At 43.4% G+C, this 22,303-nt stretch overlaps 1 protein-coding gene across 2 annotated transcripts in view; it reads left to right on the forward strand.

Moving 5' to 3' along the window:
- Positions 1–13,422: 13,422 nt before the first annotated feature.
- Positions 13,423–22,303, forward strand: part of DDX1 (DEAD-box helicase 1) — a 33,869-nt gene continuing 24,988 nt past the window's right edge. For both annotated transcript variants that reach the window (XM_082672430.1, XM_082672431.1), the window contains exons 1-6: positions 13,423–13,529; positions 16,678–16,729; positions 17,034–17,097; positions 18,098–18,127; positions 19,095–19,191; positions 21,284–21,331. In XM_082672430.1, coding sequence (XP_082528556.1) covers positions 13,514–13,529; positions 16,678–16,729; positions 17,034–17,097; positions 18,098–18,127; positions 19,095–19,191; positions 21,284–21,331 — 307 coding nt within the window. In that variant the 5' untranslated portion in view covers positions 13,423–13,513. The remainder of the gene's footprint in view (positions 13,530–16,677; positions 16,730–17,033; positions 17,098–18,097; positions 18,128–19,094; positions 19,192–21,283; positions 21,332–22,303) is intronic.

Here is a 22,303-nt window from a genome sequence, read left to right on the forward strand (position 1 = left end):
GGCTCCCGGGCCCAGCCGCTCCGCGGCATGTGGGATCTTCCCAGACCGGGGCACGAACCCGCGTCCCCTGCATCAGCAGGCTGACTCTCAACCACTGCGCCACCAGGGAAGCCCCAATCATGAGTTTTGATAGGGCAAGGTCCTCTCCCTCTGAATCTGTGCTGAGCCTGTGTGTGTTTCCTCTTGCATCTGAGTCCAGACTTTAAGAAGGTCTAGCAGCTTCCGTCTCCTCCCTCTTGGATTCCTGAGCTGCCATGAAGGCCAGGCCAGGCCACCCTACTAGAGAGACAGGCCCAGAGGAGAAGCCCCAGAGAAGACAGCAAGCGACAGAGGGGACACATGGAGGAGCACAGAAGCTCCACATCTCCCTCCGGCAGCAACCCAGCCTCCTGAAAGCCGTCTGAGGCTGCAATCCTGGGACTCTGTGTTCAAAACATGAGTCATCTTCTCTTGACATTTTTTTTCTTTGGATGTTAATATCATGTTTATGTCTCAGCATAAAGAGGCTGAAACAGACAACTGTAGACAAAGAATGTCACCTGCAGTATCAGTAAACAAATGATGTTGCGGCCATCAAGCCATCAGCCACTGCAGCTGCCTCTGTGCACCCTGAGAAGATTCAGGATGGAAAAAACAGGACACTGGTTCTAGATAGTTAAGGTGCATATCAAAGGAATGATTTCAGTCAGTCCAGACTCTTGTATCTTCCCATATACAGAAAAGCACTAAATTCATTAACTTGAGACATTTGTTTTTTCTTAATTAACAGGAATTTTTGATGTTCTGACTACCTGGGTTTTGTTGCAAAAACTCCTCTATATCCTGGATTCTCCCTTATCTCTTCAGAGCCATCCCTCAGAGCTATCTGAGAGGCTGTCTCCTGGGCTTAAGTCCTCAGCAAGTCCACCGAATAAAACATAATACTCGACTTTCTGGTTCTGCTTTTTTTTTTTTTTGCAGTTGACAGAGCATATGTGCTATGCCCAGATCACCACTTGATTGGAGGAAACTTTACAGCAAGCATATTATCGTTTAAACCAGGGATCCTCAAACTTTACTGCAGATAATAAGTAATGGAAGCCAGGCCCGAGGGCTTGATCATCCTTGAACTCTGACCCGTGGGCAAGTCTCTCTTTGTCTAGGACTGGATGTTGGACGGTGAGATTAATCGAGGTACACATCTGGACACCACTGTCACGGCAGACTGCCAGGTCTGTGGGGCTAATACCCATGGCAAAGAGATGAGGTTTCTCTCTTTCTCCTGATCAAAACCATTCCCTTTATCCATCATAATTCCTTCTTCTTCCTCTGAAGCTGGGCTTAATTTGGGGGTATCCCCATCTTTCCACGTTCCCCTCTTTACTGGCTACACACCCTCAGCCTGTAACCACCCGGGTTTCTTTTACAATTAGGATTAAAACATAAAGCCATTTCTTCACTCCACATCCATTCCTAATTTTCACCCACCTTCTCTTCACCTCATCCCAACCTCTCACAATAGCGGTCTATGCTCTTAGCAAGTACTCACTTCCCATTTAGCCCTTGACCTACCGCAAATTGGCTTCTAATTCCACCCTCTTCTAAACTGTCCAAACATTCACAGGGGACCAGCATATGCCACCCCAAAGAATGCCACTTTGGCATAAGGATTATTTTGAGCTGAAGGCAATTGAGGAGAAGCAGATACAAGAGAAGCTCCCTGCCCTCCCCTATTTGCCCAACAGCAGGACATACATTTTCAAAAGGGGCCCCTTCTCCCCTCTACTAGGAAGAACAGAAGTTAATAACCAGAGACGACTCTAGACCCTTGTCAGCCCAGAGAGAGCACCAGAGAGATCTACATAACAAACTTTGCTGACTAGCCCATACCTTTCATTAGTTTTCCTATGTATTTACCTTCCTACAATTCATACCCCTAGAAATTTGAAGTCCTTTTTCTTTGTCTTGTCACTATTCTAAAAATGTATTGCTCTTTTGTTAAGATGCTATATAAACCCCAGTTCTAACCATCCCTTTGAGTTTCCTCTGAGTTCTCTCACTTGTGTGTGGGATGCACGTGTTAGTAAATGTTGTTGCTTTTCTGTTGTTAATTTGTCTTTCGTCAGTCTTATTGACAGAGTCCCAGCCAATGAACCTCAGATGGGTAGAGGGAACAGATACTTTTCCTCCCCTACACATTTAACACTAAGAATTGTGTAAACTTCTGGAAGGTCTATTCTCTTAATAGAATAGAGTGTGTTTCTGTGATAACGCACTCTTTGAATTGTCTTCATACTTCTCTGACTTCGTATCTCCTTCAGTTTTCTCCCAGTTCTCTGCACTGCTCTGGCCCCTCTAGTGCTGGTGTTCTCTAGAGCCTTGTTACTACAGGAATGGTGCTCAGACCAGTGCCTTTGGCATCACTGGGAGCTTGTTAGAGACGCAGAATCTCAAGCCCCACCCCAGACCAGCTGGATCAGAGTCTGTATTTTAACAGAATCCCCGGGTGATTTCTATGCATGGTAGAGGGGAGAAGCGCCCCTCTAGGGCTCACTCCCAGCTCCCTGCTCCACTTTCTGCGTGAGCTCATCAATTCCCAGGGTCACTACCTATTTGCTAATGACTCTCAAATCCATGTCTCTACCTCCAGGCTTCAGACTCATATAACCACATATTTGCTGGCTCCTCCGGTAGAAGTCCTTCCTTCCAACTCAGTTCAGCATATCCACCACCTGCCAACCTGCTGCCCCCTCCTTTCATCTTCTTTTTTTCTCAATTGATGCTAGTGCCGTCACCCAGTTATCCATACTAGAAACTTGAGAGCTGTACTAAGGCCTTTTTTCCTCTCTCATCTACTCCAGTTCCACTCTTCTCTCCTCCCCCACCCCCATCAAATCCAAAGAGCCATCAGACAGGGACATTTAATGATTGTTCTCTTACCTGTCATCTCCAGCTGGACATTCTTTGTCCTAGTTCAAGTTTCAGTTATACCTTACGTGTATGGCTGAAAGCCTGTGATGGGGCCTACACAGATCTATGCTTCACAAAATCACCAGAAAGAGTTACATAAAATAAAAATCTGGTCCCATCACTGTCTTGCTTAAAATCTGCTTTACCCACAACAGAGGTTCTCGGACTGCAGTCCCCCAATCAGCGGCAGCGGCATCGCCTGGAAACTTGTGAGCAAAGCAAATGGCAGGTTTAACCCCAGACCTACTGAATCAGAAACTCTGGGGAGCAGGGCCTCACGTCTGCATTTTAACAAGTCCTCCGGGTGAGGGCACGCTGAGGTTGAAAGCCACACATCTATCAGATTAAACCGATCTTCTTAATCTGACATACACAATCCTCCCTGGTCCGAACACTTTTGCCTTATTTCTATCCATTTTATGACTTGAACTTGACATTTGAAAAATGGAGAAATATTTGTTATTTCCAGATGTGGAAGCCCATCCCCCAAACTGTCCTCCAATGATCCCAGCCTCCTTGCATTCATGCCTTGTGTATTCCCCTCCACGTGGAATAGGGTTGGTCTCTAATCAGTGGGATATTGTGGTAATGAAGGCATGAGGCACAAGGGCAAGGGGATATGGAATGGGTAGTGGAAGAAGGTAATTACAAATACAAGCTACCACCACATGACCGGTTTCAGAAATGTGGACTACAATTGTCATGAGTATCTCTTCCTTATTTTGTTATGAACGTGTGATTCATAGCCATACATATATGGATATATTTACACACACACGACAGAGAGCTTCATTTCCTGCCCTTTTTAAAATCCCTTTATCGTGCAACATAAGATGTATTTATTTTATGTCATACTATTTAAGTATTGATAATCTTGCATCATGGTATTCAAGTTACAAGGTATCAACAAGCGTAAACAGCATGCAAGGATGTTGCCTCCTCCCCTGGAGAAAGGGTTAGTGAGTTTTCAGTTGTACACAGGATAGCTGTATCATGTTAGGCAGGAGTATGACCTCGTTATTATCTTTATTTTGAGATTAAGGGTGGTTTAAGGAGATGCCAAGTTGACAAGGGGTGGACTTGTGATGGTTAATTTTATGTGTTAACTTGTCTGGGTAAAGTTGGGCCTCATCCAATCAGTTGAAGGCCTTGATAGAACAAAAGGCTGACCTCCAACAAGCGAGAGGAGACTGCCAGCAGACTGCCTTTGGACTTGAACTGCACTATCAGCAACTCCTGGTTCTCCAGTCCGACAGCCCACCCTGTAGATTCTGACCTTGTCCACCTCCATGATGGCATGAGCCAATTTCTTAAAATAAATCTCTTTCCCTACATATACACATCCTACTGGTTTTGTTCCTCTGGAGAACTGTGCCTAATACATGGGCACACCAATTTATCCCCTGTCCCACGTGCTTTTCTTACAATGAAATGTTGACATTCCCCCTTTAAATGGTGGAATCTATGGTCCCCTTTAACCTAGCCGACCTTTGTAACTGCCTCAGTTAGTAGAAAGAGGAGGAAGTGACACTGCTTGACCTCTGAAGCTTGGTCATTAAAGACCACAGGGTCCTTGGGATGCTGCTTTTGGAATACAACCACCATGTTGTGAGAAAGCCCAGGCCACACGGAGAGGCCACAGCTGGCCAACAGCCCCAGCTAGGGTTCCTGTGTCATGAGCATCAGTGCGTCACGTGAGTGAAGGAACCTTCAAATGATTCTAACCTCTAGCCTTCAAGTCTTTCAGCTGAGGTGCTAGTTACTGAGGAGCAGAGATAAGCCCTTCCTGCTGTGCCCTGTGCAGGGTTCTCACTCCCAGAATCTATGAGCATAATAAATGAAGCTTTTATGCCACTACATTTTGAGGTAATTTTTTATGCAGTCATAGTAACTGGAACATCACTGTTCAGAGAGACACTTGAAGCAGCCTTTACGAATTCCCAGTCTTGCTATTGTCACATCAGGGGAAACTAGATGACCAGGCAGAATACATTTCCACCATATTGAGGATTATTTTCTCCAGGCATTTTGAAGAATTCTTTTTTTTTATGTTGATATCTTTTATTAATTTATTCAGTAAATGTTTACAGAATCCCTCTTTGTACTAGGTGCTACATTAGGGGATTAGGAGAGCACAGTGTTTGCTTTCCTGTTGCTTATGAGCTATATCTGAAAGGATTAAAGAAGATCTATATGAGTGACTATAACACAAAACATGGCAATTCGGGATCATAATATAACAGGGACCATACAAAGATTGAAGGAAAATGGATGGTATTGATTCCCTAAAGGAAACTGCTTTCTACCCAGACTGTGAATTTCTTGCTAAGGGTTCTGAGCATGTAGAAGGGATTGGGGAGAGCAAATGTGTCACATATGCTCTGTGCATGTTTTCATTTTAACCTAGGCTAAGTAAACGCAAATTGAAACTTTTCCTATAGGTCTTTGTGTTAAGAGAACCTGAAAATCAAAGAGGATATTCTTTTCAAATGTAGTTTTGTAAAATACAAAAAATTGGAGCAGATAATTTTTCTGATGGCCCTCTTTTTTCTGTTATGACTTCACAAAAAGATACAGAGCTGCAACAAAAGGAACTCAAAGCATATGCCTCAGAGCAATTAAATAGCCTGTTAGATAATCTCTCTCAAATATGAGCTATTTTCAATACACTCTGGATGCTGTCCTATCTATCTATAATCTATCAATCATTTAGCTATATGCCTGATGCACCTGGAGTATGAACAGCAAAGCTGTCATTAACTGTCAAGATTTGGAGAATGGACTTTGCCCGGAATGTCTCTCACCCATCAACATGGACTTTGCCCACTGGAGTAACATATATATAAAACCTATATTTGTCTTGGAAAAAAGATTTTTGGATTTTCCCTGGCAATTGCATAATTGTTATTTGAACTTCATAATTCTATTATGAAGGCAACTGAAAAAAATATGTCAGGCTTATGATAAAGACTGATTGTTTCAGCTATTAAGAACAAACAAACAGAAATACAAAACCAGAACTCCAGACCAAAATCTTCTGTTTGGCCCTGTGGAACATTGAATTCCACAGGAAGATGGATTTATCTTCTCCCTGGGTCTGTCAATATGAATAAATCATTTTGAAGAATTCTTCTTCTTTTTTTTTTTTTTTTGCTGTACGCGGGCCTCTCACTGCCGTGGCCTCTCCCATTGCGGAGCACAGGCTCCAGATGCGCAGGCTCAGCGGCCATGGCTCACAGGCCCAGCCGCTCCGTGGCATACGGGATCCTCCCGGACCGGGGCACGAACCCATGCCCCCTGCATCGACAGGCGGACTCTCAACCACTGCGCCACCAGGGAAGCCCTTGAAGAATTCTTGACCACCCTTTTTATCAACCCCCTCCTTCTTTAAATATAGCAAGTGGTCTTGTTTCAGTCTGCTTCAGATAAAATTCACAGACCTTGGGGATTTCCCTGGTGGTCCAGTGGTTAGAACTCATCATTCTCACTGCCGAGGACCCAGGCTTGATCCCTGGCCTGGGAACTAAAATCTGACAAGCCGCGTGGTGTGGCCAAAAAAAGTAAAGAAAAGGGCTTCCCTGGTGGCGCAGTGGTTGAGAGTCTGCCTGCCGATGCAGGGGACGCAGGTTCGTGCCCCGGTCCGGGAAGATCCCACATGCCGCGGAGCGGCTGGGCCCGTGAGCCATGGCCGCTGAGTCTGCGCGTCCAGAGCCTGTGCCCCGCAACGGGAGAGGCCACAACAGTGAGAGGCCCGCGTACCACACACACACAAAAAAAAAGTAAAGAAAAAAATCACAGACCTTGTTAACAAGTGATCAGTTTCACAGATAGGAAGGAAGTGCAGTAAAACAAGGACCCGGGGAGAGGGGCTGAGAAAATAAGCCTGCACCCTGGGTGCAGGTGCAAAATGTGTCTCTTTTGCAGGTAATGGAACTCAGGGGTCCTGGCAGATTCTGGGCAGCTGGATTCAGGACATCTGTCTGGCGCAGAGTCTGTTCTTGAACACCCACAACCTTCAGGCCGTGTTCTCCTGCTCAGACTCTAAGTGTGGAGCCATTTCCCCACGAGCCATTGGCGTCGCTGGCAGGAGCTGATCAGCACAGGAGCTGGCGGGCAGGGGGGTCGGAGTGATGTTCATGCCTGCGGGCTACTCAGCACCCAGCGATAAATCATGTCCCTGCCTGGCTTTCTTATAACGAGACCGATGCCGTTAGTAAGATCTCTTTTTCTGTGTTACAGCCCCTCTGAAACTCATCCGCGTGTCCTTTGTTTTCTGCTTCCCATATATCTGGAGTGATGGACTTTATGGCCACTTCTTCAGGGGATAGAGAATTATAGATCTCTGGATTTATGTCCATTTGCTGGGCTCTCTCTGGTCCCTGTACCGTAAGGTGAACACTGGGGCAGCGAGAATGATGTTGCATTCTAATAGATCTGGACCCGTTTCTGACAGCTTATTTTGACAAAAGCATAAAATTCAATGATTGTTGCTCAGCTCAGAAGCTGTAGGAGATTCAGAGGGAAAAAAGAGGATGTTTAAACATGAGCCTTCGCTGTCTCCAGACTGCTTTCTGAGTCAGGTAAACTGTGAAAAACAGGGTAGGCTAAGCCAACTACAAACTTAAGGACAACAGTGGCTGGTCCGGAAGGAACATGATTTACCCCAGAGGATGAACAGGCTTCTTCCTGATGTTGAGGGATTGCCACCTGCTACTTGAACAAATAAGGGGTCTGTTAGGGAAGCAGGGGGGTGTGGAAGGCAGCCTCTAAGCTGGTCCCTAAATGCCTGTGTGTGTGTCTCATGCCTGTGAACAGGCCTCTGTGACCAATGAGATATGGCAGAAGTGGCAGTGTGACATGGATGGCTAGGCTGTAAGAGATATCACCCACTCTGCTTTGTTTACTAGGATCACTGGTTTCGGTGGCAAAGGGGGGTGGTGTAGGGGGCGTCAGCAACCATCTCATGAGAACATTCAGACTGCCCTGGAAGAGGTCCAAGTGGAGGACAGAGGCCTCCTGCTAATTGCCACGCAGTCGTAAGAGCCAGTGACCTTTACAAGCTGATCTTTCCCCACCCCCACCCCGCCCCTGCCCCTAGACTTCAGATGTTTGCAAACCTGGCTAGCAGCTGGACTACAACAGCAAGAATGGCTCTGAGAGGACACGCCCAGCCAAGCTGCTCCTGAATTCCTGCTCCACAGAAGTGTGAGCGATAATAAATGTTCACTGTTTTACGTCACTAGATTTTGGGGTCACTGTTCTATAGCAATAGATAGCTAATGGAGGGTATATATAAATTAGGATTAGGTTTGGTCATTTGGGAAAGAAAACCCAAAACAAAGAAGATAGATGTTTATTTCTCGCTCATGTAAGAAATCTAGAGTCACATTTCTGGCTGATATGGTGTTGCTTGGTGCCAGGGACTCAAGCTACTTCTCTCGTATTGTTCTGCCATCCTCAGTACGTGGCTTTCTTCTCATGGTCCAATATGGCTGTTCAAACCCCAGCCATTGCATCCCTGTTCCAGCAAGAGGAAGGAGCAAGAGCAAGAAGGATGCACCAGCTCCATTAAGGGCACTTCTCTTTATATGCCACTGGCCAGAACACAGGCATACGGCCCTGCCACCAGGGGGATTAGGAAGTGGAGTCTTTATTCTGGGAAGCCATACATCTGGCTTAAAGTCAGAAATTTAAGGAAAAAGAGAAATAAACATCGGGGCAAACTAGCAGTATCTGTTAGCCAGGGATTGGCATAGAGCAGGATGTGCTGCAAGTTGCCAGCTTAGCTGAATCGGAATAATAATTAGGAATTTGCCAAGAAGAGAGGCGTGGTATACAACAGATGGCAGCACACTCTTTGCCATTCCTTGCATCAAGAGGTAGAGCCTGTTTCTGCTCCTCATGAGTCTGGGCTGTGCTGATCATGTGACTTGTACTGACCAATAAAATCTGCCAGAAGTGACACTGGGCTACTTCCACAGCTGACTTGAGATAGGCAGCCTTGGCTTTCTATTTTGGGGCCCTATCCTCTTGAAACCCAGCTACCACATAGGAAGTCTGTCTTCCCTGGGATTAATCTTGCTGTGAGAAGGTCCAAGTTGGCCGTGTGGAGAAAGCCCAAATTCCAGGCTCACAGAATCATGACCAATAAATTGGTCGTTGTATTCATTTGGGGGTATTACTCAGCAATAGGTAAGTGAAACTAACAGGGGAAGGCTATTCTGGGGAGAGGAAACAGCATTGGAAATACACAGTGGTGAGAGGCAACCTGCCGTATGCAAGGAATTCTAATATTCTTTTTTTTTTTGGCCGTGCTGCACAGCACCCCAACCAGGGATCGAACATGTGCCCCCTGAAGTGGAAGCACGGAATCCTAACCACTCATCTGCCAGGGAGTCCCCAAGGAATTCTATATAGTTTGACATGCTGGAGGGTAAAATGACCCCAAGGGTACATGCTGGCAGGAAGCAGGAGGTTAGACTTGGAGGGTCTGGTGTGTGCCGTCCTGAGGAAGATGGAACCAGGAGTCTTACCCACCAAGAGCTGTATCAAAGTGGAGAGGGTGTCCTGATGGAAGGTTGGCCACATCTGCTCACAGCAGGATTCAAGATCCAGAGCAGGTGAGGCCAAGTTCTCTGTTCTCCTAAGACATAGATCTGAGGGCAAACTTCCTGGGGAGCCTTTGAGGAGGGATAAGTTGCAGTTACCTGTGTGGCATGATGAGTGGGTTTGTATTATGTATTGTGAGGAAGGATTTGTGGGGAGCTACGTAATGAAGATATTGCATTTTCTAATTGACTTCTTTTACATTAAAACAACTCTCTCTTGCAGCTTCCCTCTTGGTGGTGGCTGGATCCTTAGGAGCTAGGAACAAGGGCCCAGAAGGAGCCGGGATAGGGACTGGGGAGTGTGGCTGGGTGCCAATGAAAGGACAAAGTAAACAACCTGATTTGAATTATATTCCCTGGGCTGGGTTCAGGCTCACTTCCTCCATTACATATGGCACATTTCATCTTCATTTTTGGTTGTGAGGAAATGACCATAGGGCTGTTTTTGTTTTTTAATTCAAGTGATTTTTTTTTTTTTTTTTGGCCATACCACTTGGCATGTGGGATCTTAGTTCCCTGCCCAGGGATTGAATCTGTGCCCCCTGCAGTGGAAGCATGGCGTCCTAACCACTGGACCGCCATTCCTCAAGGGTTGTTTTTGAAGGTGTCTTCATGACTCAAGCCAAGGTCGCTTCCATCTTGGAGCCACGATAGGTTTCTTATTGCTCTATTCTAGAACATTTGAAAAAATTTTCGGAGTGATTCATTACACAAAATCTATACTGATGAATGTCTCATCTCCTTTCTTTTCTGTACCTGTTGGGTATGTGTCGGGTGGTGAGCCAGAGAGAATTAACAGTGGTTCAACTACGTAATGCATTCTCCAGCCACAAGAGCTCTTGAGGCAGACAGAGCTGGGCTGGTAGCTCACCACCACCATCAAGGATCCAATCTCCTCCTATTTCCTGCTTCAATAGCCTTAGCATGAAGCTTTCATCTTCAAGGCTCATCACTGCCTTTCCAGGTACCATGTCCATATTCCAGAGCACAAAGGGTATCTTCCAGTAAGATCTTTCCTTTTTTTTTTTTCTTTAAGGAAATCCTCTGTATACTCTCAAGGGCCTGGGTATCTCAAGGACCTATTTCGTAGGCCTGACTTTGTAGCTGCAAATCCATCTGGTCTGCAGTGGCCTAGTAAGTACAGCTTACTTGAAAATTCAACACATAACACACATCTCTCTGGGTGTATGGATAATACAGCAAAATTCCACCATATGTGATTGGCTATGGGTCCAAAAGGTCCAATTACCCAACCCAATAAGATACTGGGTTATTTTGAGGTTATAGAAGTAAATGTCCAGGGAAAAGTGCCAGCTGGGAGTTTTACGTCCCTTTCAACCTTTACCGGGATCAACTGCAGTTTGGCGCCACCTAGTGGTGGTTGTCTTCCTACCTAATGATTTATGTAGGTGGGTTTCTGGAGCCAGGCAGGGATTACAGGACTGTCTCCCTGGATAGTATGTGCCCATTTAATCAGCCTGCTTTGGGCAGAATGGACCAGCAGGATACTGGACTGGGGACACCCATCATTTATCTCTTGGTTGGATGAAGGGGTTGCCTGCCACTTCTTTGCTTGGCCTTGTCCTACCTGCCGAAGAGGGGAGCCAATCACATTATATCCCAATTCACATTATTGAAGGTATTATATCTCTCTCGTATTATATTTACTAAATAAGCTAAACTTGATAGGGGATGAGCAGAAAACATTATCTGTTACCTTGAAACCCTCTCTAGAGACTATTTCTTCCTCTGACCTAGACGGAGTCTCCAGCCTCTTCCAGAGTTTTTCTGGTCACTCCCAGGTAACGAAATGTTGCCTAGCTATTTTCATCACAATTATAGTCTCATTTCTGTAATTAAACTGTTGGGTCCGGTGTCATGATCATAACTCACAACCTTAACCAAAATGACAGCAGCTGCCTCCCTCCCCAGTTTAGCAATGTGGCCAAGGATGCAGTCCATCTCTTTTCTGCTCTCCCCTCTACCATTAGCTGTTGTTTCCGACCCTTGGGGAGGAGGAGACCCACCCTTATTTGGCTGGTGCCTTTGTGATCTGAATCTGGCGCTCTCTGGCTCAATAATGCCCAAGGTCGATTTTTTTTAGCTCAGGGGTACTTTTTGTTGGTTTCTTGGAGATTCTTCTGCTGGTATCCTCCAAATGCAACTTCCATGAAGCAGGTGATGTCTGTCCTCTGGTTAAAAGGTATGAATAAAACAGGGTCCTTTGGGGGTCTGTCTGCTGCATCATTTAGCTTCTCCAGGCAGCTTTCTTGGGCACATTCTCCCCCCCCTTTTTTTTTTGGCTGCATGGCATGTGGGATCCCGACTAGGGATCGAACCTGCGCCCCCTGCATTGGAAGTGTGGAGTCTTAACCGATGGACCACCAGGGAAGTCCTGGGCATGTTCCCTTTGAAGAGAGCTTCAAGTCCACTCTCCACAGGTCTAGTCAGCCCTGGGTTTCCCCACAGTTGTTGGAAGAGTGGTCTGCTCCTACAGCTGGCTTCTCTTCCCTCTGGCTCTTTTCCTGCCCTGCTGCCTTGAGGCCTTCTAGTCACAGTTTCTCATAGCATGCCTTTTGCTTCCCAAACTCCTGAGATCAAGAGTTCTCTGAGTAGTCCCCTGGAAAATGCTTTGTCCCTTGAGAGAGGAAAAATATGGCGTATGTGGCATCTATTCAGAACTGCTACATTGCCTAACTCTCAGGGGGTATCACATATAAATTTATACAAAATATAATGAGAATATAGACTATAATGTGAATGGTGCCCCCTGGAGGTGCGAAGCTGCAGGCAGGCCTGAGTGATTGTCCTTGTTGGAACTTTAGGTGAATCCTATTACATTTAATAGTATAATAATAGAGCTAACACATAAATTGTTACCACGTGCTGTGCACTGTTGTAGGTGCTTTACCTATTTTATTCAAGCCTCATACCAATCCTTCAAGATAGGTACTATTATTCATGGTTATCTCACAAATGAGTAAACTGAAGCCCAGACTTGTTCAAGGTTACACAGCTAGCAAATGGCAGGGCTAGAATTCAAACGCAGGGAGTATGGCTCCAAAAGTTGTAGTTCTAAGTCCACCTAAAACATCTTGCCTGAGGGTTTGACTTTTCTCATGTCATTCTGGGGCAGGCTACACATGAGGTACAGCATGGACCCTGAAGTTAGGCGGATGTGGCTCAGAGACCACGCTGCCATTCAGTAGCTATATATGGCTTTAGATAAGTTACTTAATTTTCCTGAAACTTAGTATCTTCGTCTAAAGATGCTAATACAAGCTGACAGAGTTGTTGGCAGGATTAAACATTCGTTTACTTTTCCTATCTTTCTGCAAAGAGAAGAGTCAAACTGTAAGGACGTCAAATAAATGTGAAATTATCAATACTCCATCAAACACCGGGGAAGGGAGGCTGGGAGACCGAAATCGGTCAAAAGTATTTAGTAAATGACTGTTGGGTGCCAGGCGCTCACTAGCGCTGGTTTTCTGGGCGATGAATTCGGTACGTTCTCTCCAGGTCATTCACACACCACAAAGCCCTGCTTATCTTTGAGAGCCTGCGGGGTCTGAGCGAGGCAGGAGAGATGGCACAGTTTTGCTGTCTGGGCCATTGTGTGACCCTCATCACGTAACGTCTGCTTCCTTGCATGTGCAAAAGTGCTCCTGATGACACGTAGCATGCTCTACATAAAAGGTAACTCTGAGTCCGTCTAATGATGACGGGTCCTGGCTACTTAGGAAAAGCAAGGGGCAGCTGAACTGGGTCCGCGCCGAGGAGTCCGCGGCGGGTCTCTTCTTTGGTCGGAACAGTTCTTTTGGAGCTGGGTCCTTGCCGGGACTTGGAAAGCAGCACACTCGGGCCGGGGGAGGGGGCCGGAAGCGCCGGCCGCTACCGCGCCGCGTGTCCTTTCGGAGGGAGGGAGCGCGAGCTGAGACGCGGAGGACTGGGCGAAGATGGCGGCTTTCTCCGGTGCGTCTGCGGAGCTGGGGCTGGAGCGGGCGGCCCGATGCACGCCTCGGCCCTGGGCCGGCTGGAGGGGAGCCTTTGGGGCGGGGGCGCACAGGTGCCGCGCGGGACAGGAGGGAGCTGTCCAAAGCTGTCCCCTCGGTCCCCGCACTGCGGGCTGATCAGTGGCGGTGCGAGAGGCCCGATCGGTGCGCCTCGGTGTTGCAGGGAGAGCCTTTCCCTCCAGGTGCTGGCCGGGCCGGGCCTCCCCGTGCTCGCTCTCTTCTTTCTCTCCTTCCAGCCACCCTTCACTCGGCTGTCCTGCCCGGACACCCGGGGCTGCGAGAACGATGCGGTGGCGTTGCTGCGGCCGCTCTCGGAGCCCCGGCCTCTTGCTCTTTGACGTGGCAGTGGTGCTCAGGAACCCTTTTCTGTCCGCGCCCGATAGGGGCTTGGCCTGGTCGAGAAGCAGCAGGGCGCGGGGAGGGGTCAGTTGGAAATGACCATCCTGCATCTAGTTTTTTTCAGGCCCTTCCAAAACTAAAAGTTCCAGGCACAAACCTGATATTTATTTGTGGTTAAGCTCTATTATATCAACAGTAACGTTGAATATCTAAGCTAAAGGGAAAGCATTTTCGTCCGCGTACACACCAGCTCATCACAGATTTTGAAAATCGTTGTTTATTTGCTGATGATGCCCTCCGTTATTCCAAACAGGAATTTTAGGTGGCTTACCTAACCCGACAGTTGTTTTTCTCTTTTCCTTTATCATCCTTCCTTTATACATCCACAGTTTTACAAGTTGCAGTAAGCCTTATAGACTAAAAGTCGTACATATGTTATACAGCAATAAATGTATCAACTTAGGCCTTCTATCTTTTAATATTGTTAATCTATTAAGATGACTTCAGATATAACAGAGTATTGTACTTTCTTCATTTTTCTCCTGTTAGAACATTAGGAATTCCAAGTTTTTAGTCGTGAGAGAGGATTTCCGATTGTTTTAGTTGCATTTCATAATAGGCAAGGGGAAATCTGCTCAGACTGGGAGCTGTTTTTGTTTCCCCAGCTCTCTCCTCAAACAAGATTTCAGAGCCAAGGTGTGTAGAGCAGTTCCAGGTTGTCATTTTATAGGTTCACTTCTTTGGGAGTCATGCACAGATTTCAGGAATATTAGAGTAAAGGACTAGAAGAGTCTGTGATGTGAAATAGAGACAAAAGTGGAATTAAAGAGCATGAATATTCCTATTTTTCTTCTGAGCGTTAAAAATGTTCTGTTTAAAGAATACATGGTTTCAAAGCAAACCTGCAGAAAACATGACCAGAATGGAACAAGAAATTGCCTGGAATTTGCTGAAAGCTGTCTGTGGTTGCTGCTTGCAATATAATAGTTTCACAAGCAGCTTCTGCTTGCAATATTCTGTATGAAGCATATTGAAGACCATCACTCCCTTTTTTTAAGCAATTTGCGTTGTAGGAGAGAGAATACACCTAGACTTGAATGGGGGCAATTTTTAAAAAGGTCAGCTTGGATATACAACTTTTGATCTTGAGTAGTTTTGCAATCTGTGGATTTTTCTGAAGAGATTTAGGGGTAGGAGAGCCTGCCTTTCTGAAAAAGATTTTTACCCTTTCCCATGTCATCAATGTTTATATTAACTAGTTTACCATACAAAATGTTAGTGTGGTATCTATTGTTAATTGCTAGTATGTGTCTTCTCACCTGATACAAAGAAAAAGATTTTTACCCTTTCCCACGTCGTCAGTGTTTATATTAACTAGTTTACTATACAAAATGTTAGTGTTGTATCTATTGTTACTTGCTAGTATGTGTCTTCTCACCTGATACAAAGAAAAAGATTTTTACCCTTTCCCATGTCATCAATGTTTATATTAACTAGTTTACTATACAAAATGTTAGTGTTGTATCTATTGTTAATTGCTAGTATGTGTCTTCTCACCTGATACAAAGAAAAAGCTACTGTTGCAGTGGATTGTAGCTTTTTGTGTTTTTTTTTTGCGGTACGCGGGCCTGTCACTGTTGTGGCCTCTCCCGTTGCGGAGCACAGGCTCCGGACGCGCAGGCTCCGGACGCGCAGGCTCAGCGGCCATGGCTCCCGGGCCCAGCCGCTCCGCAGCATGTGGGATCTTCCCGTATCGAGGCATGAACCCGCGTTCCCTGCATCGGCAGGCGGACTCGCAACCACTGCGCCACCGGGGAAGCCCAGATTGTAGTTTTATTTTATGCCTTTTCACAAATGATTACAAGAAATACAAAATTTCCAAATAGGTTATCTCTGGGGCTTGGGTATATTTGAGTGTTGTTCATTTTTTAATAGAAATATATACTTTTGTAAAGATAACAATAATAAAAGCTACATTTTAAAAATGCAGGCTTAAAAGAAAGATCACTTATTTTGAAAGGAGATTTAAGTAATACAACTCACTATTCCATGTATACCCTCTACAGTTCATTTGAGAAGTGATAAAATTTCAAAATCCAATCAGAAATAACCCAATCTATTCATTTAGGATTCACTTTGATGTAAATTACTTAAACGTGTGAACAATTAAGAACAGAGCAGTTCTTCAGCTGACATTTCCAGTTAACCCAAGTTCTCACCAGCAGCCCCTCCCTTTTCAGTTTGCCAGAGTTTTGATTATGACTGCCTGTAAATGTGGGCTCTCTCTACTTGACTATTCATTTTTCTCAGATCGCAGAGGGTATTCACATGGTCCTCAAAGAGTCAAGGCACATGATTTCCACATTATCTCTAGGTGAAACAACCATGGTACTGGTCTAGAACTTTCCAACTCTGGCAGATTTTTTCACCAGTCATAGAGAGGAAACACTCACTGGTGGATACTATGTACTGAGTGATAACTGTGTGCCGGATGCATTCATATGATTATCTGTAATCGTCCCGTATTCCTACAACATAAGCAATATTAGCTCCATTTTGTGTGACGAAATAGGTTTATAGCTTGCCCAAGGTCACATTGCTAGTGAGAGCTTGAACTTGAACTCAAGTCTTTCTCCAAAATTTATACTCAACTGATACTATGTAGCTGAGCTATGCTTCAAACCTGTTTCCCCATTGAACAGTAATGTTAACAGCAATATGATTTAAGTTTAGTGTGTGTAGTTTTTAAAATAAATTTTTGTTTGCAGAGATGGGTGTTATGCCTGAAATTGCTCAAGCTGTGGAGGAGATGGATTGGCTGTAAGTACCTCCATCTTGAAAAGCTTAAATGTACCTGTGACAACAATGTTTTTCAATTTAAATAGTGGTTAGTGTTTTTAGCAAATATTTTTGGGCCCAGTTGGGTAAGTGAAATTCAGTTTTTTCCTGTGATTCTTTAAATCACAGAGTTTCCTTTCTAAATGTTGATATATTTTTAGCTGAAAAAGATTGGTAGTGTTTACCAAATAAAATTCTCTTTTAGGTTTATAGTTTAACATGACTTAATTAGCTTAGGTGATTTTTTTTTAATTAACCAAAATTCTTCAAAATATGATTCTTTTAGTCTCCCAACTGATATCCAGGCTGAGTCCATCCCACTGATCCTAGGAGGAGGTGATGTCCTTATGGTATGTTTAAATGTGGTGAGGTCGTTGGAAGCTGGGGAAACACAATTCTGGGGCTGTTATGACCCACTTTAAGAACTCCGTAGGCTTAAAAATGGTATTTTCACCAAATTAATTTTATTTATTCACAAACATTTAAGCTACCTATGCTGCATTCAAAGTAATTAGGTAGAAGTTGTGGGGAACACAAAGGTGAATAAAATGCAGTCTTTGCCCTTCAGAAACTTCAACCCAGTAGCACAGTAAGACATGTACATGGATAAATGTCACACAAGGGAAAATGTGGCACCTGCCTGAGAGGTGCAAAGTATGAAAAGATTCAAGTGGGGTCCAGTTACCCTTCTGCTTGAGGAATCATAAAGGACTCTGCTTGGAAGAAGTAGATTTTGGACAAGGGAAGATAAAGGAGAAATGCTCTCTAGGTAGAGAGCACATCAACAAAAACCGTGAATAGGAGAATGCAGGGTATGATCCCAGAGTAATTCACTTCAACGGTAGCATAAAATACGTGTGTCTGGGGTGGAGAGTGTAACTTGAGATAAGATGAGAAGTATACAGTGGGTTAGATTACTTGTGCCCTTTCTTCAGTGTCATGCTAAAGAAGTTGGGTGTTTGTTGGCAGTGTGGATCATTGGAAGTGTTTAACTAGGGATGTGTTGCACAGTGAGAACTGTGTTTTTATGAAGACTGCTTTGATAGCAGCTTGTAGTGTAGGTCTAAGACATGAGATACTGTTAGGATACTTTTATAATAATCTTGGTTAGAATAATAAGGGTTTAGATTCGAATGGTAGCAATGGGAAAAGAAAAGGGAGAACAGATTCTTGAGGGAATGGAAGAGGAATGGCAAGATTGGCAATAAAGTTGAATGAGAAAATCTTAATAATCTGGAGACACTGTGGAAATAAAGGTAGCTTGTGAATTGTTAAAGATTTCTACATGGTATCACATGAATTTGATTTCCTTAACTGACAACTTAAACTTTTTTTTTCTTTTTCGTTTAGGCTGCAGAAACAGGAAGTGGAAAAACTGGTGTAAGTAATAAACTTAAATTGACTTACTTTTTAAGAGTTGATTTTATTTTTCATGAATTTATTTTATTTATTTTTGGCCACTTTGGGTTTTCGTTGCTGCACGTGGGCTTTCTCTAGTTGCAGTGAGTGGGGGCTACTCTTTGTTGTGGTGCACGGGCTGCTCATTGCAGTGGCTTCTCTTGTTGCGGAGCACGGGTTCTAGGTACGCGGGCTTCAGTCGTTGTGGCACGCGGGCTTAGTAGTTGTGGCTCGCGGGCTGTAGAGCGCAGGCTCAGTAGTTGTGGCTCATGGGCTTAGTTGCTCTACAGCATGTGGGATCTTCCTGGACCAAGGCTCGAACCTGTGTCCCCTGCATTGGCAGGCGGATTCTTAAGCACTGCACCACCAGGGAAGCCGGTAAGAGTTGATTTTTAAAGCAACTTAGAACAGTGGTTTTTACTTTGAAGTATTAATCAAGTACCCTCCTTCCAAAATGTAAAAAGTGGTTGCTTGCCACAGAGAACAATATTTTTGTGGCCAGCTCATTCTGAAATAAGATTGATAAGAGTATGGCTTTAAGAATACAAAACTGGTCTTGGAGGAAGAGTTACAGTATCTTTAGTATTTATACTCACTTCTGAATTTTAATGCAGTGGCTCTAGTAATAAAGAAGTTGCAAATAGAGGTTGACCTCTTGCTGGCCTAGACTAGAGAAACGGTTTGTCAGAATAATATTTACCCTTTTTAGTTTAGTTCATTCTGTGGGTCCCGATTGTTTATTGTTTTGGGCTATCAGCTGGTTCTTATTTCCTTCATTCAGTCAACTCTTGTTATCTTACTGGTATTTTGGGTTTGGGCAAATTGGAGCAGTGCTCAGGAATGTGTGTCATCATTTAAGGTGCGTGCATGATTTTTGTAATTTATATTGATTATTGAACTGTCACTGATATCTGAATGCTAATATAGAGAACTCTTGTTTATTTGCTAGGCTTTCAGTATTCCAGTTATCCAGATAGTTTATGAAACTCTGAAAGACCAACAAGAAGGCAAAAAAGGAAAAGCGACAATTAAAACTGGTGCTTCAGGTAATTTTTGCATATTATTAATTTCCTTTTGTATAAATTAGTAATTCTCATTCCTTGCATTTACAGATGTGAAGTTTTTTTTTAATAAATTAATTTTATTTATTTATTTTTGGCTCCGTTGGGTCTTCGTTGCTGTGTGCGCGCTTCCTCTAGGTGGGGCGAGCTACTCTTTTGTTGCAGTGCATGGGCTTCTCACTGCGGTGGCTTCTCTTGTTGCGGAGCATGAGCTCTAGGTACGCAGGCTCAGTAGTTGTGGCTCAAGGGGTTAGTTGCTCCATTGCATGTGGGATCTTCCCAGACCAGGGCTTGAACCTGTGTCCCCTGCATTGGCAGGCGGATTCTTAACCACTGCACCACCAGGGAAGCCCCAGATGTGAAATTTGAGTGTGCATTTTTATTGTCAATATCCGGGGGATGGTATTGTCATTTGGTGCCCTGGAAACCAGGGATGCTAAATGTCATCCTAAATGTCATCCTATTTAGAGCATAAACACTGAAAGATTGTCCCTCCTAAGATACTAACAGTGTTGTCTTTGAGAAAACACTGACATTTTAGAAATTATATTTAGTTATTTTAATGTTTTTCTTAGCCTGATAACTTTATGCATAATATTGAAGATAAATTGGTACAGTATTTTACAAAGGCATTAAGGAAAGATTTTACAAATAGTTGATAGAGTATAAACCCATGGTGGTAGGAAATATTGCCTTCTACAGGGAAAAGAGGCACGCATTTTCCTTTAACATAAGAAAGAAGGAGCCCAGGAGGCTGAAATGTAAAGTGTACATTTTAAAGTCAGTTTCTTATTTTCAGTCCTATCTCCAGGGAGACTGGTCCTGTCTGTGCCATGAACAATCTTACATTAGTTTTCTCATCTTTAAATTTTGTTGCTTTTATTAAATGCTTTGTGAATTCCATTCTATCTTGAGTAATCTATGGTTTTGTTATATTTTAAGTCACTTTTGTTTCATGATACAAAATAGGATTGTGACAAAATTGCAGGCTTAAGTGGAGTGAGCTGGCATATCAACATTTTCTTCTCAGTAGTTGAAAGTAACAATGTTACATAGTTTGTAGAATCAACTCATTTATAAATGAATTGTGAGATAATGGATATGAACTATTTAGACTATTAGTCTGTTTAAAAATAGTCTCAGAATTTGTAGCAACTATAAACCATCATTTATCAGAGAGAGTGATGAAAGAGAAGGATCCTATCTGCTTCCACAGAAGGATAACCAGAATGGTTGCAGTTCCAAAAATCATGTCCTATTAGGAGTAAGGAAGCTAGATATTTAAACATGGAGAAACAAATAAAAAAGGGAGGTGGTATAATTGTTAAATCATTGTTGGGACCTGGAGAGAGAATAATTGTTCTAGAAAATACTGTTTAATTCCTAGTAGCTTGATTGAGCCCACAATGGATAGAGACCCTCAAGAGAACGTTACTTCTCCATCATTCCAGGTGTTTAAGCAGATGATAGATATCATTTGACCAGAAAAAATCTAGAAAAGATTTCTACCTTGGGTGGAAATTGGGCTTGAAAACACATAGCATTCTCTTTAGCTATTGTGATTCTTTGCTTATCCAGACTCTTAAGATGTTTTAGAAAAGGAAAATGCCGATCCCATAAAAGTGAGGAGGAAAAGATTTTGTGACTTATGAATTATTTAAAATAAAGGACTTGCTTTTCTTTTAATAATGATAAAGTGATAATTAGATTCTGATACGTTGGTGGGTTATTTTCGTTATGATTGAAGTCACCAGAACTTCATTTTATTAATGCTTTCATAGTTATGACAAAGATCAGTGCCATCTAATAAAAAGGCACTGAAGCACGTGAGCAGAAGAGGTTGCCCTGGATGGGCCAGTGACTATTATTTTTGGCTTGTTTTAGTTTTCAGTTTCAGTTTTGCCTTTAATAAAAACAGCGGCAATTTTAATCGTACATTCCAAATAGTGTGTGAAACCATATTGGAATTAGAGGAGTTAAGATACCATATAAAATATTAAATATTTGCTTTACTTTTTGTAGACTGTTTTAAATTATGTTTGTTTGGGGTTAACTTTTCTTGTTTTAATTTGCTTAGTGCTGAACAAATGGCAAATGAACCCATATGACAGAGGATCTGCTTTTGGTAAGTGGATAGATTTTAGCAGCACATTTGTGATTCAAAAACTTGTTTTTAATGCAATGTTGAGGAAAGATAAAGAATCCTTGTAAACTGGTAAGGGGTTCTTGTGTTGATGGCAGATAAAGTGTCACCTGTTTTAGTAAGAAAGAGATAAGCAGGCAGTGGAAAATGGGCAAAGGATGTGAATAGGCAGTTCACAGGAGAACCAGATCCAAATGGCAGTAAACACACAAAGGTCAAGTTTACAGGTAGCAGGGAAATGGAAATTAAAGTTACAGTGAATGTTGTTTTATACCCGTCTGATTGGCAAGAATCCAAAAGGGGGATAACCGACTTACAAATTACTGCCTCTCTGGAAAGGAGTTTGGCGTTACCTGTTAATATTGAAAAAACATATATTCCCGGAAGGTCAAGCTCATTGGAATGAAAGTGCCAGTATGTAAGAATATACTCTCAAAGCTGTTTGATGCCACATTATCTGTAATGATAAAAACTGCCAGTAAAGTAAACGATACTGCTAGCATGGCAAACAAAGATTGGGGTGTATCCAAGGACTTGTGTAGCTGTTATGAAGAATAAGTCGCAACTGCAGAGTTGACTTGGAGGAATTTTCTCCAGGTGTCCATGAGTAAGAAAATCAGGATGCAGAGAAAGGTAAATGGGCCTTGAGGAATCATGACAGAAACAAACAACCCCACGCTGCTGCTCTCTACCATGTGATATCTAATTTATGTAAAAGTTTATATATGTATATATGCATAAAGCATTTTAAATACAAAAATTTTTATGATTTACCCTTGTCAGAGAACTTTTTTAAAAGTTCAGAGGTTTATATAATGTACCCATATGAATAAGAATTTATACTTTGAATAAATAATTGAATTTCCTATAAGTGAAGGGAAATGTGTGCCGAGGTGCTTTTTTAAAACATTTCTTCTACATTCAGGTGGCGAATATGATTTGCAAGCCTGAATC

The sequence above is a fragment of the Grampus griseus genome (genome assembly GCF_964374135.1).
Source record: "Grampus griseus genome assembly, chromosome: 15".
Classification (NCBI taxonomy): Eukaryota; Metazoa; Chordata; class Mammalia; order Artiodactyla; family Delphinidae; genus Grampus; species Grampus griseus.